We start from the raw sequence: 15,119 nt of genomic DNA on the forward strand, positions 1-15,119 counted from the left end.
CTCTGTCGGTTTTACCTATTTAGACTGTACTTTTTGAGGCAGAGACTGGCTCTTACTATGTGTTTGTACAGCGCCTAGCACAATGTGACCCTGATCGTAGTTGGAAAGAACAATAGAGTGAAATCCACAAATGTGAAATACACCTCTACCCCGATATAACGCAACCCGATATAACACAAATTCTGATATAACGCGGTAAAGCAGCGCTCCAGGGGGGCAGGACTGCACACTCCAGCAGATCAAAGCAAGTTCGATATAATGCGGTCTCACCTATAATGTGGTAAGATTTTTTGGCTCCCAAGGACAGTGTTATATCGAGGCAGAGGTGTAATACTATTAAAGTAGCAGGAACACATACTACCTTTCTCTTGCTAGGTTGTCCTCGTCTTTCTACTACTTTACGTAGGATATATAAAAAATGTGTCTACCATATGAGCTATATTATAATCAGAGATATGCTCAAACTACAAACTGAATGTTTAGGGATATTTGGATCAGGCCTTTAGTCTGATGCATTATTATGATAAAGGCCATTTTCACATTCAGATCAGAAAGCGGGCTTGAATTTCCACTTGAAAATTTGGGGGTGTTTGGACCACTGTTTTGTTGCAGCCTCTAATTATAATAGCATTAGGACACGAAAGGGCAAGTTTTACTGGATCATTAACCTACACATTATATAGATGACATTGAAAGCTCACACTCTGTAACGATGACACATAATAATCGATAAAACACACCTAGTCATATCTTAATGCTAAATTCTATTTATCCCATTGAGATAGATCGATTGTTCTACAGAATTTCTTGCAGAAGACAGTCACAATTACAGTTTAGGACTATAAACTCTAACCTGCTAATGAAAACATAGATGTGAATTACTTAGTGCAAAATATGCTATTGTTGAAAGGGACTTAACATTGTAATGTTTGAGCTGTTTAATGATAATCTGTAGGAAAGTAAATTACATACAAAGTCCACATTGAAATGATCAGTGACGAGCACTGAACATAGATCACTAAAATGACACAAGCTTTACTTCTATATTCACAATTCTATAACAATACTTAACAGTTTGAAATACAAATGGGTGACTGAAACAAGTATCTTTCCAGATAGAAACAAATCATTCCATTACATTCCTGCTGATTGATGTGTATAGTAAAATGCCCACAACTTAATAATGGAAGTCAGAAAAAAACACTAACCTTGACACTGTTTGGTTAAGGTTGGCCTATTTTAATGAAGTCCCTTTTACACGTTCTAAAACACTGCAAAAATAAATTATAATGTGGAAAAAAGATTTTTGTGCAAGAAAATGGCTCAGTTCTGCATTATTGATTCTGATAAAACTTGTGTTGAAGTCAATGGGGATTCTAAAATGTACGATTGGTTTGTGGATGGTACATAATGCTGGATTTCTTGAGAACTACTTGACCAAGAAATGACATTAAGGGGCTTCGGTTTTGTTTTATTTAACTGCAATGTTTCTTGGGTTCAAGGTTTGTAATTTACACTCTTAGCCTTCTGATACCTATTATGTTGATATTATATTGAAGTACTGTGTTGAAAAAAATGCTTAAAGCTCACTGTACCATGCTATATTTAAACTAAATATCAGTTAAATAAGAATGTTCACTAGAATAGAGGTCTCAATTTTTCACTCTAGCAATCTCCCAGGAGTATTTTTCTTTATGATAAATCAAAAATTTAAAATAAAATCTAAGCATATTTACGGTACTACAGGTGACCATAGTATTTTGCCAAAGTTGAAAGTATCAAACTTGTTTGTTTGGGTATAGAGCTAGTTTCTTTTATTACATATCTTATATTTAATAATAAAATGTAAAATTACAGCAAATTAAGCATAGACACATACAAAATAAGACAGTAAAGTGAAATAATCAGTGCTATATTACTTCACACAAAAATTAAAGCATGCCATGCTGACAACTCTTAAATCTTTTACTATGCCTAGATATCGGTCTTCCACAGACTGAAAAACTTGACAGCATTGATCACAGAAGCTTTTCAGTTTAATACTGGAAGGAACGCATGCAGCCAAAATTATATTTTTCATGTACGTTGAATCAGCTTTCCTTCAATATGAAGAGGGCAGTGAAGAGGTCACCAGTCCCTGTCTTGCATTTGCGAATGAGTAAAGTACAGGGAAGAGCAAAATGACAAGATTCTGAAATGTACTGTAGTTTAATATATTGCTTTTTTGTGATTAAGAGCTTGTAGATTTCTACATCTGTTGCCTTTGCAGATGACTATTAAGAACTAGGGGTCAAATTCTGCTTTCAGAGCCAACTGTGCGGCTCCTACTGAATCAATGGGAGATATGCATGACTAGCCAAAGACAGAATTTTCCCATATATTTTTATTCCAATCAGATTTCTTTTGCATCTGGATATCAAAGCATTGAGCAGGTCACTTTAGGTCAATAGGTATATTTTTGGATAATTGTATTTATTCCAAAATGACATGCTGCATGAAAACTGGGCATGCTTTGTAAAATTCATTCAGCATCTTGGTTTGAAAAATGATACAACCAGTCCTTTTTATACGTGGACTGGAAAACTTCTGCTAAAGATAACATTTATTATGCACATATGCAAACAGGACAGGTAAAGTAATACATTGAAAAAGCACCCTCTTTCCCTCCCTCCCCTTGTATACGTTTGGCAAACAGGCATCCTTTTAATATTTTTTTTACTTGCTTCTCCTAAGTTTGGACCTATTTACAGAAATTACACTGTTCATTTATGGGAGCCCCAATTAAAGATATGAGGATTGGTATGAGAGGAAAATTTTCAATTCAGAACTTGTTATTCACATCATTTTCTTCTCAGCTCGGCAAAGTTGAAGGTTAACATCATCTGTTCTAGACATTTCAGAATAGTCACAGAGCTTTTCTTGGTGGTTCAGTGCCTGGCCATCCAGTCAGAGGAACAGTAATCCATATGGGAAAATTAGCTCAATGTTACTACACTGCAGGTTAATACTTGAGCCTTAGTTAGGAATGTTCGCAGCATCGTGGGACTCTTTTCTTCCTTGATCAATTTCTTAAAATAGGATTCTTCATCAGAGGCTGAAAAGAGGAGGACTGTACTGAAGTATAATTTTTCTATTACCGTATCTTTTTTAGGAAAAAAATACATATATTTTTAAAAGTCCCATGCAAAAAATTACACAATTAGGTTAGGAGTTACACTCTGAATTGCTGTATAGTACGTTGTTCGGTTTGCATCCCAGAATGATAACCTTCAATAGGAGATTTGTCAGGACCTAGTTAATGCATAAACCCTCGTATATAATACAAACAATATGGTAACTAACTGCATTCTTAGAATCAGAACATTTCCCAGCAACACTTTTACTTTTTCCCTTGGTTTATTTTCAACTCAGCATCAATTTAGATAATTCTCCTTAAGAACACTGACATTACAAAAAGAATATTTCTTCTCATTTGAGACATACCTTATCCTGAATGGTTAAAAAAAAAGTCTTGTCTAATGAGATAGGTGAAAAGGGCAGTGAACAGAGGTGTGAAATTTTTAAAATAATCAGGTAAAGGTCACCCTTTGCCAGTCTGCTTTGACAAGCATCAGCTTTAAAGGGCACATCTGACTTCAGAGGTAAAAATACGTTAGATATTCGGTTTAAAAGATATGTTTGTACGACTTCCTTTGAAAAAGTAATTTTGAAATCTATATATTTATTTCTTCTATAATTTGGATTAATGTAGTAATCACATCTTCCTCTTTTCTGAGGAATTCTTTAAAATGAATGACTATGCACCACTGAAAAAATATTCAGTTAAAATTAACTATTTCTTTTCCATTGAAACACTGAACTTAAACAATAACAGGACTCATTTTTTAAGAAATGGCTTGTGTGAGACATGCCAATTCAATTTCCAGGTTTACTGTACTGTTTATATAGAAAAGCAAATAACCCATTATTACATGGGCTAACTATCTGGATACAGTTTAGAAGTTTACACACTACTAAAGGCAGATCCTGCGTTCCTTGTGCCAGGATCGCAGGATCAGGCTCTTAAAATCTAATAGATAGAGCTGTTTTTAAGCATAGCATATTAACCGAATGACACCTGGTAGTACAGAAGCCTGATTTCATTTTCTTTTCTCATTTGTTCCCGTTGGCATTTTTTTTATTTCAACATCTTGAAAGCCACAATTTATCAATCAGAGGTTGATAGAATTAATTTACATTTCTGAGAATTATTTCAGTGAACAATGGGAAAAACTGAATAAAAATGTAAAGCGGATGAATTTACCCTCATTTGATTTGAGAAAATAGATTTCAAATGTGCACCAGAAATATTCTGTACAGAGTTGAGAATCAAGAAATTTAAAATATGCAGCTTTTACCTTCCCACTAACCCCCCAGATCTGACAGACTAAATGAGACTATAACCAGAAAGTAGTCTGGATCATATACCAGAAAAACCACTGAAAAAAACTTACCAAAATTGTAGTTACAACTACTGTTCTGTTCTCAATGGCTGACTCATTTCCAAGGGAAGGTTCATGCTGAATCAAAACTAATTTATCCATGTCATTCCAGTAACCAACCTACAACACAAACCGTAATTTTTATAGTAACTTAAAACAATAAACATAAGATGTTTCACGAAGAATAGTATTATTGTGGTTTAGCTGCTGTTCCAGAATGGTACAATTTAAACAAAGAATGAACCTGTCACAGCTATTTATCGTGCACAGCAATAGCTGGGTTCCATGTCTTGGGGGTGTGTGTGGGGGGGGATAATCATCCCTAAGCAAAGGGGCACAACAGGGCATTTGCACAGCTTAAGTCCCATGTGGTTTGAGGGTTAAGTGGGACATAAGCAGCACATGGGGTTTGTGCTTGCTCTCTGCATGGGGTGAAGGTCAATCATTATTTCACATTATTTCACCATCTGTGTCTTAGACATGCAGGGTTATAGAGAAAAAGGCTGGTCCAGTGGTTTGGTCTGGGGCTTAGGAAATCTGGATTCTGTTTCCTGCTCCATCACAGAATCATGGGCAAGTCACTTAGCCTCTCTGTACTTCACTTCCCTATCTATAAAATTAGGATAATGGCAGTTCTCTACCTCACAAGGGTGCTGTGAGGCTATGAGAATTTATTCCAACTGAGTATTTGCCCTTAATTTTTTAAATTAGATGAACTAGTTCTCAGGAGAAAAAAACCCCCCTAAAAACAGTGAAATACTAATCAATTTAGTCTTTCTACAACATGTCACTTTTGACCTATTTTTATATATTTAACAGGAATTTTTTTCATAATCCATTGAAGAGTCGACAGACATACATGTGTGGGTGAAGCAGCAACAGATTAAAGGGAGAGGTTAAAACTGTGAATAATAGATGCCTAAAGTTATGCTGCTAAATCCATGTTTCGGCATCTAAATAAATGGCCTAATTTTCAAAAGTGCTGAGCATTCAGTTCCGCTTGGCTTGTATCATAGCAGTTGAGTGGGTAAAAATCAAGCCACTCACTTAGGCGCCTAAATATGGATTTAGGATCCTAACTTTAGGCACCTATCTATTTTTGAAAATACTGGCTAAACTGAATGTCACTTATTCAGTCCATCTCCCACACCCTGTGACCTCACCATGTCCACTGTCACTGTGTACAATGACACTACTATCATTAACACTCATCTGGGTCAATAAGATCATCTGAGGTGGCCTTTAGGTAGGACAGTTAATATACTAGAGAGAAGTCTCCTGGTGGTTTCATTTCCAGAGGGGACACCTGCAAGGTGGACATCAGGAAAGTTTCCTTTCCCTCTCTTCAGTAATTATTCAAGTAGCTGCACTGACCTTGAAAGGACCCCACCAGAGGCCTGCAGGCCAGGAGTCATTTGGCAGTACGCACATTTGTGAGATGCCTAAAGATTGGCCAGCAGCCACTTTCCCCTCCCTCCTTGGTGAACCCAGCTTTCACAAGACCAAGATCTGGGAGAAGGAAGCCCCTGTAACAACTATAAAATGGGGGAAGGGAATTAGGTTACCCCTTTGTTTTCTACTGCCCAGTTTGTGCAAAGCATGCTCAGGACACAGGGCTGGGTATTAGTCAGTAACAAATTGTGAGGGGCCAGAGTCAGTGTAGGAGATGGAAAGGCTTTCACTTTGTTAACAGAACCACAAATACGCACTGTGATACAAATAACTTGGAGACCCGTTACTCGGCTGTTGAGGCCCAAGACCCCAGTATTAGAACATGTCATCATATCAGTGACATGGACAACAATGTCTTCAACCCTTACTATCTTTCCCATGCAAACATTGGGTCATTACCACACAGAAAGCCAACTCCACATAACATGGAGAGGTGAAGGGTCTTGCTCAAGACCACATAGTAAATCAGTGCCAGAGTCAGGACTGGAACTCAGGTGTTTCTGGCTCCCATGACTGTGCTCATTAACAATCCTGTGTGGATTAAAAAATGTGATTTTTACATTTGCTGTTTTCTTTTGGAGGTTGAAATTAATTTACGGAGACAAAAGTCATATCAACAGTGAATGGTCACTGCAGCACAGCAATGAAACATCTAAGATTCACAATGTATAACATGTACAAATACACGCAGTAATTTAATGTGAATGAAAGAGATTCTGTTTTTTCCCCATTTATGAAACAAACTGATAAACAAATAACATTTTGCACTGTAAGTCCTTCACTACATGTAAGAAGCATCTTTCCCTTCCCTCCTCCCACTGGTAAAAATTGCAGGCATCTTGATTTAGGTGTCCACAGCTGACAAGAAATTCCAAACATTGCTGATTTAGTGCAAAAGGCAGTTTTCTTTTATTAACAGGCTACATTGCTAGAAAATACACTTTTTCATCCAGACAGCCATGGATTCACATACACAACTGATAGCTTAAAATGTCAAGTTCCTGTCAAAATTTGGGACCAAATGAAGGCAGAACATGGATATTGAAACCTGGCTGTTTTGGAAGCTCATTATAATGAAGAATGATTGTTTTGAACTGTGTGGTTCCTCACTGCTGAGAAGATCAGGAGTGAAGCAAAAGCTCAAATGATGTGCTGTGTTGTAAAGTAAGGGATAGCTCAGTGGTTTGAGCATTGGCCTCCTAAACCCAGGGCTGTGAGCTCAATCCTTGAGGGGGCTGCTTAGGGATCTGGGGCAAAAATCAGTACTTGGTCCTGCTAGTGAAGGCAGGGGGCTGGACTTGATGACCTTTCTCAAGGTCCCTTCCAGTTCTAGGAGATAGGATATCTCCATTAATTCATTTTTATTTTATTTAAGCATCACATCAAAACACTGACAAAGGGGAAGTAGGTTTTAGAGGAGTGGCAGGCAGTTTTTCTAAGTACATGTAGCACTGTGTGTATGCGTGTCTCTCCCTCAAATGCAGAATCTGCCCGAAGATAACTCTTGTTTAGGATTACTGAATAAAGGCCAAATACATAAAAAAATATTTACCAAGACAGCTATGAGATGGCACAAGGATAATATGTTCAACTATTATAAATGAAAAAAAAAATATAGGGCCAAATTCAGCCCTATATGGTGTAAGCAAGTGCAATTCTATTTACATCACAACAGTTGCACCCACATACATCAGTGCTGAATTTGGCTGCTCAAAGTTAGGCTTCTAAATCTATTTATGCAGCTAGATCAGTGGCCTGATTTTCAAAAGTGCTGAACACCCAGTAGCAGCCATTGAAGTCACCCAGCAATAACATTTAAGTCATGGGGAACAGTTGGCTTTTGAAAATCAGATTACCAGCTCAGCTGCCTGAATTTGGATTTAGGATAGAACCCAGATCTAATTTTATGCATCCAGTTTTGAAAGTCTTGGCTTTACTGTTTCAGAAATGAAGAATACAACAGATAACATGGAGGATTTATTTTTTACTCCATCTGCATTCACTATATAGAAACATATGACTCTGAGAAGCTGTGGTTTTATGTGATGCTCTCTCTGTGGATATTAGAGCTGCGGGCAACAAAAAATCATTTTTCTAAAACTCTGATTCATGAGTTACTATGACTGGAAAGGGAAGTGCTGAAATGATATTGCCAGATGACTCATCAGTGATCTTACGCAGGGCATGGAAAGCAGACCTTTAGTTCAATTAGGTATCTTTATTTCTCATATATTATATAAGATTTGTCATACTGGATCAAAGCATTGATCCAACAAGTCAGGTATTGTTCACAGGCAGCTGATTACACTCCTTCCCTAAATCCTGCATCCATTCATAATGCATCTTACCAACTGCAAGCATCTAGCTAATTTTCGTGAGGGAGAATTCCTTTCTGACCTCTGTGTCTACACCTTATATATGAAATTTGCATGAAAGCATGACATTTGATTACTCTATGCGATAGGAATAAAGCATCCTGCTGCATGTTAGAGGCCCCATAAGTACCCAAAATATGTGAAAATATAAGTGGAAATAAAAGCATGCAATAGACAAGGTACAGTGCTTGTAGGCTTATGGGTATCCAAATCTGTCAGAGTCCTCGGGGTTATGTCTTGGGAAAGAGCAGAATGGCGTAGACTGCATTGTAAACTATGCTTATCTGCAGCTGATGGCAAGGTGATATAATGGGCTGGATCCTTAGCTGGTGTAAATCAGTGCAGTTCTGTTGAAATCAATGAGTTATGCTGATTTACATCAGTGGAGGATCTGGCCCAGTGCCAAATATGCTCCTTGAGTGCCAGCTATTGAGTTCCTTAGATTATGGGCCAGGGCTTTGGTGTCTATCTCAAATCTGATTGTCAGACATCCGTCTCAGTCTGCATGTTGTCTGTAAGATACGGGGTCAGTAAAAGTGTTTACCTCCCCCGTCAACTCAAGGTTTTATTGCCCTGTGCCACATGGACCAAAGAGAAATGATGGTTACTTAACTGTAACATAGATTCTTCCTTTGCATATTTACCCTTATGGGATGCTCTGACCTGTGCAGTCTGAATGGTAGAATTAAAGCTAGTAGTAGGCATTAGAGTGCTCATGTGTGTCTTTTGTCCCTCTCTTCAATGAATGTCAAGCGTTCCAGGGAGAGGGTTTAAAAGATCTCGGTGCTTCAGCCACCAAAGTTTCTTCCCCTATGATTCCAAGTCCTTTGGTAAGTAGGGCTCCAAGGGAAAGGCAGGTGGGGAATGTGAATATGCAGAGTTCATCTTGAAGAACCTCGGTTATAGGTATGGAACCTTCATTTCTCCTTTGACTCCAGGGAGTCATCTGCATACTCCCATTCATGGGATAAACTAATAAGCAGTACTCCAAGTCAGGATGGTGGGACCATAGAGTCCGACTTATATAAGGACTGAAGGACTACCTTGCCAAATTTTGCATCAGATCTGGACTCTAAAGCTAAGGAACAGTGTGTAATAAAAGTATGAACAGCATTGCAAGTTGCTGCTCTACATATCTCTACCACAGAAAAATATCTAGAAAAAGCCATAGAGAATGCCTTCGACTTAGAGAATGAGTTTTAATTCCCTGAGGAATGGACAACTTTCGCAATTTATACTCCTCCTCAATACAGAATCTAGCCCTCTAGAAAACATTTGTACAGAAACAGCATTTCTCTTGAACTTCTTTTCACAAGCAGTAAACAATTTTGGGGACTGTTTAAATGGTTTAGTCTGGTCTAAATAAAATGCCAGCATTCTTTTAACATCTCGAGTATATAATTTAGCTTCCGCATCCTGAGTATGAGGTTTTGGGAAGAAAATCGCTAAAATCAGAGACTGGTTTAAGTGAAAATCAGAGACCATTTTCTGTAAAAACCTAGGATGTTTATGAAGAACCACTTTATCTTTATGGAGACAGTGAACACTGGAACATTAACGCAAGCAATTCATTTATATGTCTTGCCAAAGTGATTGCTATAAAAATACGGTTTTTATAGACAAATGAAATAAAGAATAATTCCCCAAAGGTTCTAAAGGAGGACTCATCAATTGTGACAGTACTAAATTCAGATCCAAAGATGGTACAGGATATCTTATTGGATGGTATAAATTATTAAGACCTTATAAGTAGCTCAACTACTCAGATGACAGAACAAGGAGCAATGGTCTGACATTGCAGTGGGGGTGGTCTAGGTTGGATATTAGGAAACACTATTTCACTAGGAGGGTGACGAAGCATTGGAATGGATTACCTAGGGAGGTGGAATCTCCATCCTTAGAGGTTTTTAAGGCCCGGGCTTGACAAAGCCCTGGCTGGGATGATTTAGTTGGTGTTGGTCCTGCTTTGAGCTGGGGATTGGACTAGATGACCTCCTGAGGTCTCTTCCAATCCTAATCTTCTATGATTCTAAGATTCGGATGATAAACCATCCCAAGTTATTGAAACAACAAGTCTGGTAGCAGTGGCAGAGGCTCCATTACAGGCTCTTGACAGGTGAATTAAGTGCGGATACCATTGTTGTCTGGGCCATGCTGCCGCTATTAAAATCATCCTGGCCTTCTGTTTCTCACTCTCTGAATGAGGGGAAAGGGGGTAAATGCATCTGATATTGACTCACTATCTCTATTTGATCTCAAATAAAATCTTTGACACTTGCCGTTACTGTTGGATGCAAAAAGATCTATTATCGGATTTCCCCATGAACTGAAGAGATGTGTTACCATTCGTTCTTCAAGGACCATTCGTGCATATAATATGTTGACCTGCTCAGATGATCTGCAAGAGTTTTTTGTTCCCCCACTATATATATATTGTTATTTGAGCAGTGTTGTGTTCTATACACCATTTCCAAAGGTTCTCTGCCTCCATGCATAGTTGTTGGGAATAAGTCCCCCCTTGTTTGTGCAGATAATATAGCGCCCTCGTATTGCCTGTTATCTTCTGAACTAATGTGTTGTACCTGAAGTAGAAACTTCTTTAGAGCTAGTCTGAGCGTCCTCAGCTCTAATATAGTAATAGGTAGGAACTTTTGGTCTTTTCTTTTGTTGATCAGTGATCAATTTGTTGTCCAGATGCCAGTATAGATGTCGCCATCCCAGTGTAGATGTATCGGAGGTGAATATTACTGAAGGCAGAGGGGAATTGAAAGGTTTGCCCTTCATTACATTTTGAGTGTTTATCACCACAAAAGTGATGCCAACACCTGTTGTGGAATGATCACTTTGTGATGCATGTTGCCTAAACCTGATTTGTAATTTATCGCTAACCAGTGTTGAAGATCTCTCATCTAAAGATGAATGCATTGTGTCACTGCCCAGACTGACATGAAAAGACCCAGCAACCAGAAAAAAAAAAGAGAATTGATGGACGTGGTAACTTGAGAGGGAGAAATTTTTATTTTTATAAATCTCTCCTCTAGGAGAAAAGCTGTTGCCGCAGTTGAATCTAGAATGGCTTCCATAAATAGGATTTGCTGAATTGGGAAGAATTTGCTGAGTTGGGACTAGAATGAACTTTATTTGTAACCTCAGACTGGCAAAAAAGGGAACATATTGTCTTACATGCAATAGGATTATGCTTTTATTTACCAGCCATCTAGGTACGGGTACACAAACATCCCATTCCTTCTTAGGTGTGCTGCCACTACAGACAGGCATTTTGTAAACACCCTGGCTGCTGCAGACAACCTGAAGGGAGAACCTTGTACTGAAAATGGTCATCTCCTACCATGAAACACAGATATTTCAAGTGACGTGGTATTTTTGAAATATACATCTTTCAAATCTAAGCTGAAAACCAACCCTGAAGGAAGAGAGAAGGGATTATAGAAGTTTGAGATAACACGTGGAAACAAAATTTCTGTATATACATGTTTAATATTCTTAAATCTAAAACAGGGTGAAGGCCCCCATGTTTTTTTGAAATGAGCAAATAATAAGAATAAACCCCCTCCCTAGCTGACTTTGTTGTATGATCTCTGTTGCCTGTGCTGCCAATAGAGAATGAATCTCTTTCTTTAACTATTCACTGTGAACTCACTACCTGCCCTGGAAGGAAATGGGAAGGTTGTAGGATGGAAGGGTTTTGAATCAAATCATGTAACTGCATGCAACAACTTTTAGGATCCACCTATCTGATGTTATCAACCCCTATTGTTGATAAAAATTAGACAAATGGTCCCCAAACTGTGGATAAACAAAGCCCAATTGGACTGATTTAAAACTCTGTGTCCTCATGTCAAATCTGTGATCTTGCGGGGATCGCCAAAGATGAAGAAGTGGAAGTCTTCGCCCTATTATTTCAAAGTTTAAATGGCCTCTATCTTTGTAGTTGCTGAGGGTGGGGGGTATGACACTGAGGCTGGTAATGATAGGTCTTCCTTTGATATTTGTAAGGAAGCAATAACAAAGAAGAAGTTGATCATGTCTGTGGTATGTTGAATATGATCTCTTTGCTGTATTAAAGAAACCTAAAGATCTGGCTGTGGATCTCACATTTTTCATTTTCTCCAGTATCTCATCAGTCTGTATACTAAACAGACTTCCTTCAAAAGGAAAATCTTCAATTCTCATCTTTGTCTCATGAGAAAGTCCCACGAATCTTAATCATGCACATCTTCTTAATGTGATAGCTGAAGCTATTGTCCTCGCTGAAGAGTCAAAAGCCAGACTTAAAATTGTTCAGCCCTCATCCCACATTTCATCCCATAGTCAAAATAGCACTGGCTAACATTTTGTGTCCCTCCAGTAGGGAATTGAGGAACAAAGACATTTTTCACCAGTGATGATATCGCTACTTAGCGATGAAAGCTTCATAATTAGATATGCACATGGCTAACGTAGCTGAAGAAAATATTTTTCTTCCAAAAATATCCAACCTCTTCGACTCCTTATAAGACAGAATAGAATCAATTTGGGGATCTTTCGATCTTTAAATAAAAGCCTCAACCACAACAAATTAGGAGATGGATGGGTACAAAACATAAGCCAGCCCTTCATGTGTAAATTGATATAATTTATCTGCATTTTTTGATAAAGGCTGAGCAGATGAGGGAGTATTCCAAATTGATTTTGTTGGCTTCAACAACAGTTCTAAAGGAAGTGTAGCTCGTTGTCTAACAGCAGCCCCCAAAATGTCAAAACCAGGATGGGCTGATTCTTCAAGCAAAACTGAGAGAACATCTAATGTTTTTGTCATGCATGTTACTAGCTCATGAAAAGCCACAGTATCCTCTGACTGATGATAATGCTGAAGTATCCTCCACATTTTCATCTGGAGAAGACATATCTTTGGAATCTGGTTCAGACTCCCTCAGCTCCAGTAATTCCCTCTCCTCAGACAATGGTTCCCTTACTTCCATAGGTAACTTATCCAGCATTGTTTGTGTTGTCAAATATGTATCCTTCAGATCCAACAACTGAATGTTCTCCTGGTATTGAATTGGTGAAGGTCTATTTCCATATATTGGATCTTCTTGATTAGGTGCTGGAGATGGCCAGTGTACTAAAGGGATACTTGCCAGTCAGGTCAAAAACCCACTGATGGGTCTGGTTGACAATACCTTTGTGCATACAGATCTGGTGGATATATATGAATCTGTCTATAATACTCTTTCTCCAGATCCAGTCTCCTATGTGTATCTCTTTTCTGACCTCAATCCCTTTGTGGTTTGAATGGAACCAGAGATAATAACCCCCTTGGAAAGAGAGTGGCAAGTAAACCTTGGAGGGAGGGATAGCTTAGTGGTTTGAGCACTGGCCTGCTAAACCCAGGGTTCTGAGTTCAATCCTTGAGAAGGCCATTTAGGGATTTGGGGCAAAAACCTGTCTGGGGATTGGTCCTGCTTTGAGCAGGGGGTTGGACTAGATGACCTCCTGAGGTCCCTTCCAACCCTGATATTCTATGATTCTCTTGTGAAGAAGTCCTAGATGGCGGGAGTATTGGGGAAATCCTGATTTCTTTCAGCCTTCTGCTGATTCTTGGAGAAGCAGCTAGTTGGATCAGTTGTAACACAACATCTGATACCTACTCAGAAGTAATACCTGGCCAGTTACTAACAAAATTGGTGATGGAGTTGAACAATGAACCACTGCCTGCACAATTATCTGCTGTCAGTACCATGCTGGCTCTGAGTACTGAATCTTTATTGGATCCCATCATCCTCAGTACTTAGTTTTCCTTTTCAGAACCAGTTCATCTGGATCCAACACGATCAAATTTGAAGAACATCTCCTGATCCTACCTCAAGATCCTGCATCCAAGCAATGTTCTTCAAAAAGTGTGTCTAGATGAATCTTTTTCTCACAGATTGCTCTTTGCAAAGAGGCAGACATCAACCAGCATTGGATATGCATACTTGGCACTGAGGATGAGTCCTCCTGAATCAAATTGGCTCTAAAAACAAAGGCTGACACCATCATGGATTTCTTTTTCTTCAGATCCTTACATTTCTTGGATCCTGTAGTACCAAGTACCATGGAGGATCTGTCCCATTTGATTGAATTGCTTGGCGCGAAGCAGGTCTCTGTGCACTTTCCATTCCAGATGTTTTCACTGACAGCGCCTCTTGTAGTAAAATCGCTGGAAGTTTTGTCTTTCCTTCTTTGCTTGTGTAGTAAAAGTTGAGGAAACAGAGCATTTTGAAGGAGATTGTCCCTCTCCGAAAGATGCCAGACATCTGTCATGTGTGTCTGACACCAGGAACACCACCGGACATGAGACATCTCTTAAATACAGGCTTTTTAGCCTCCAGTTCAGACATCCTGATTGCTATCTATCACTAACTTGACTGCTACAGATAACTACTAATTGCTACAGACAACTACTAACTACTGATATCTAAACTAACTAGCCAACATAGATCTCGAAGTATCTGATAGCAAGTTTCTAACTGTTCAGCTGGTGGTGGTTAGAAGGAATAGAGGAGGTTGAAGTGCCATGACCTTTCATACCCATGCCCTGGGATATTTAATGTTCACTGAAGGGAAGAGCAAGGGAGGCTCATGAATGCTCCAAGGGCTACTACCAACTAGAATTCTACCATACAGGCTGCACCAGTCAGAGCATCCTATGAGTGGAATATACAGAGAACACTCGAAAGATAATAGAAACTTCAGCCCTGAGTTCCTATGTGCTGCAGCCACATGCACTTATTGCCTGTTGTCCACAATGTGGGGACAACCAAAACCA

General features: G+C 38.8%; 1 protein-coding gene across 6 annotated transcripts in view; it reads right to left on the reverse strand.

The window, feature by feature from the left end:
* GRIA4 (glutamate ionotropic receptor AMPA type subunit 4) overlaps positions 1 to 15,119 on the reverse strand; it is a 293,300-nt gene that overhangs the window by 68,285 nt on the left and 209,896 nt on the right. For 5 of the 6 annotated variants that reach the window (XM_054015559.1, XM_054015560.1, XM_054015561.1 and 2 more), the window contains exon 9: positions 4,494 to 4,601. In XM_054015559.1, the coding sequence (XP_053871534.1) occupies positions 4,494 to 4,601 (108 nt within the window). Of the gene's footprint in view, positions 1 to 791; positions 3,095 to 4,493; positions 4,602 to 15,119 lie in introns of those variants that run through there. The other variant, XM_054015565.1, reaches the window with a different exon arrangement.

Source organism: Malaclemys terrapin, chromosome 1 (genome assembly GCF_027887155.1).
Source record: "Malaclemys terrapin pileata isolate rMalTer1 chromosome 1, rMalTer1.hap1, whole genome shotgun sequence".
Classification (NCBI taxonomy): Eukaryota; Metazoa; Chordata; order Testudines; family Emydidae; genus Malaclemys; species Malaclemys terrapin.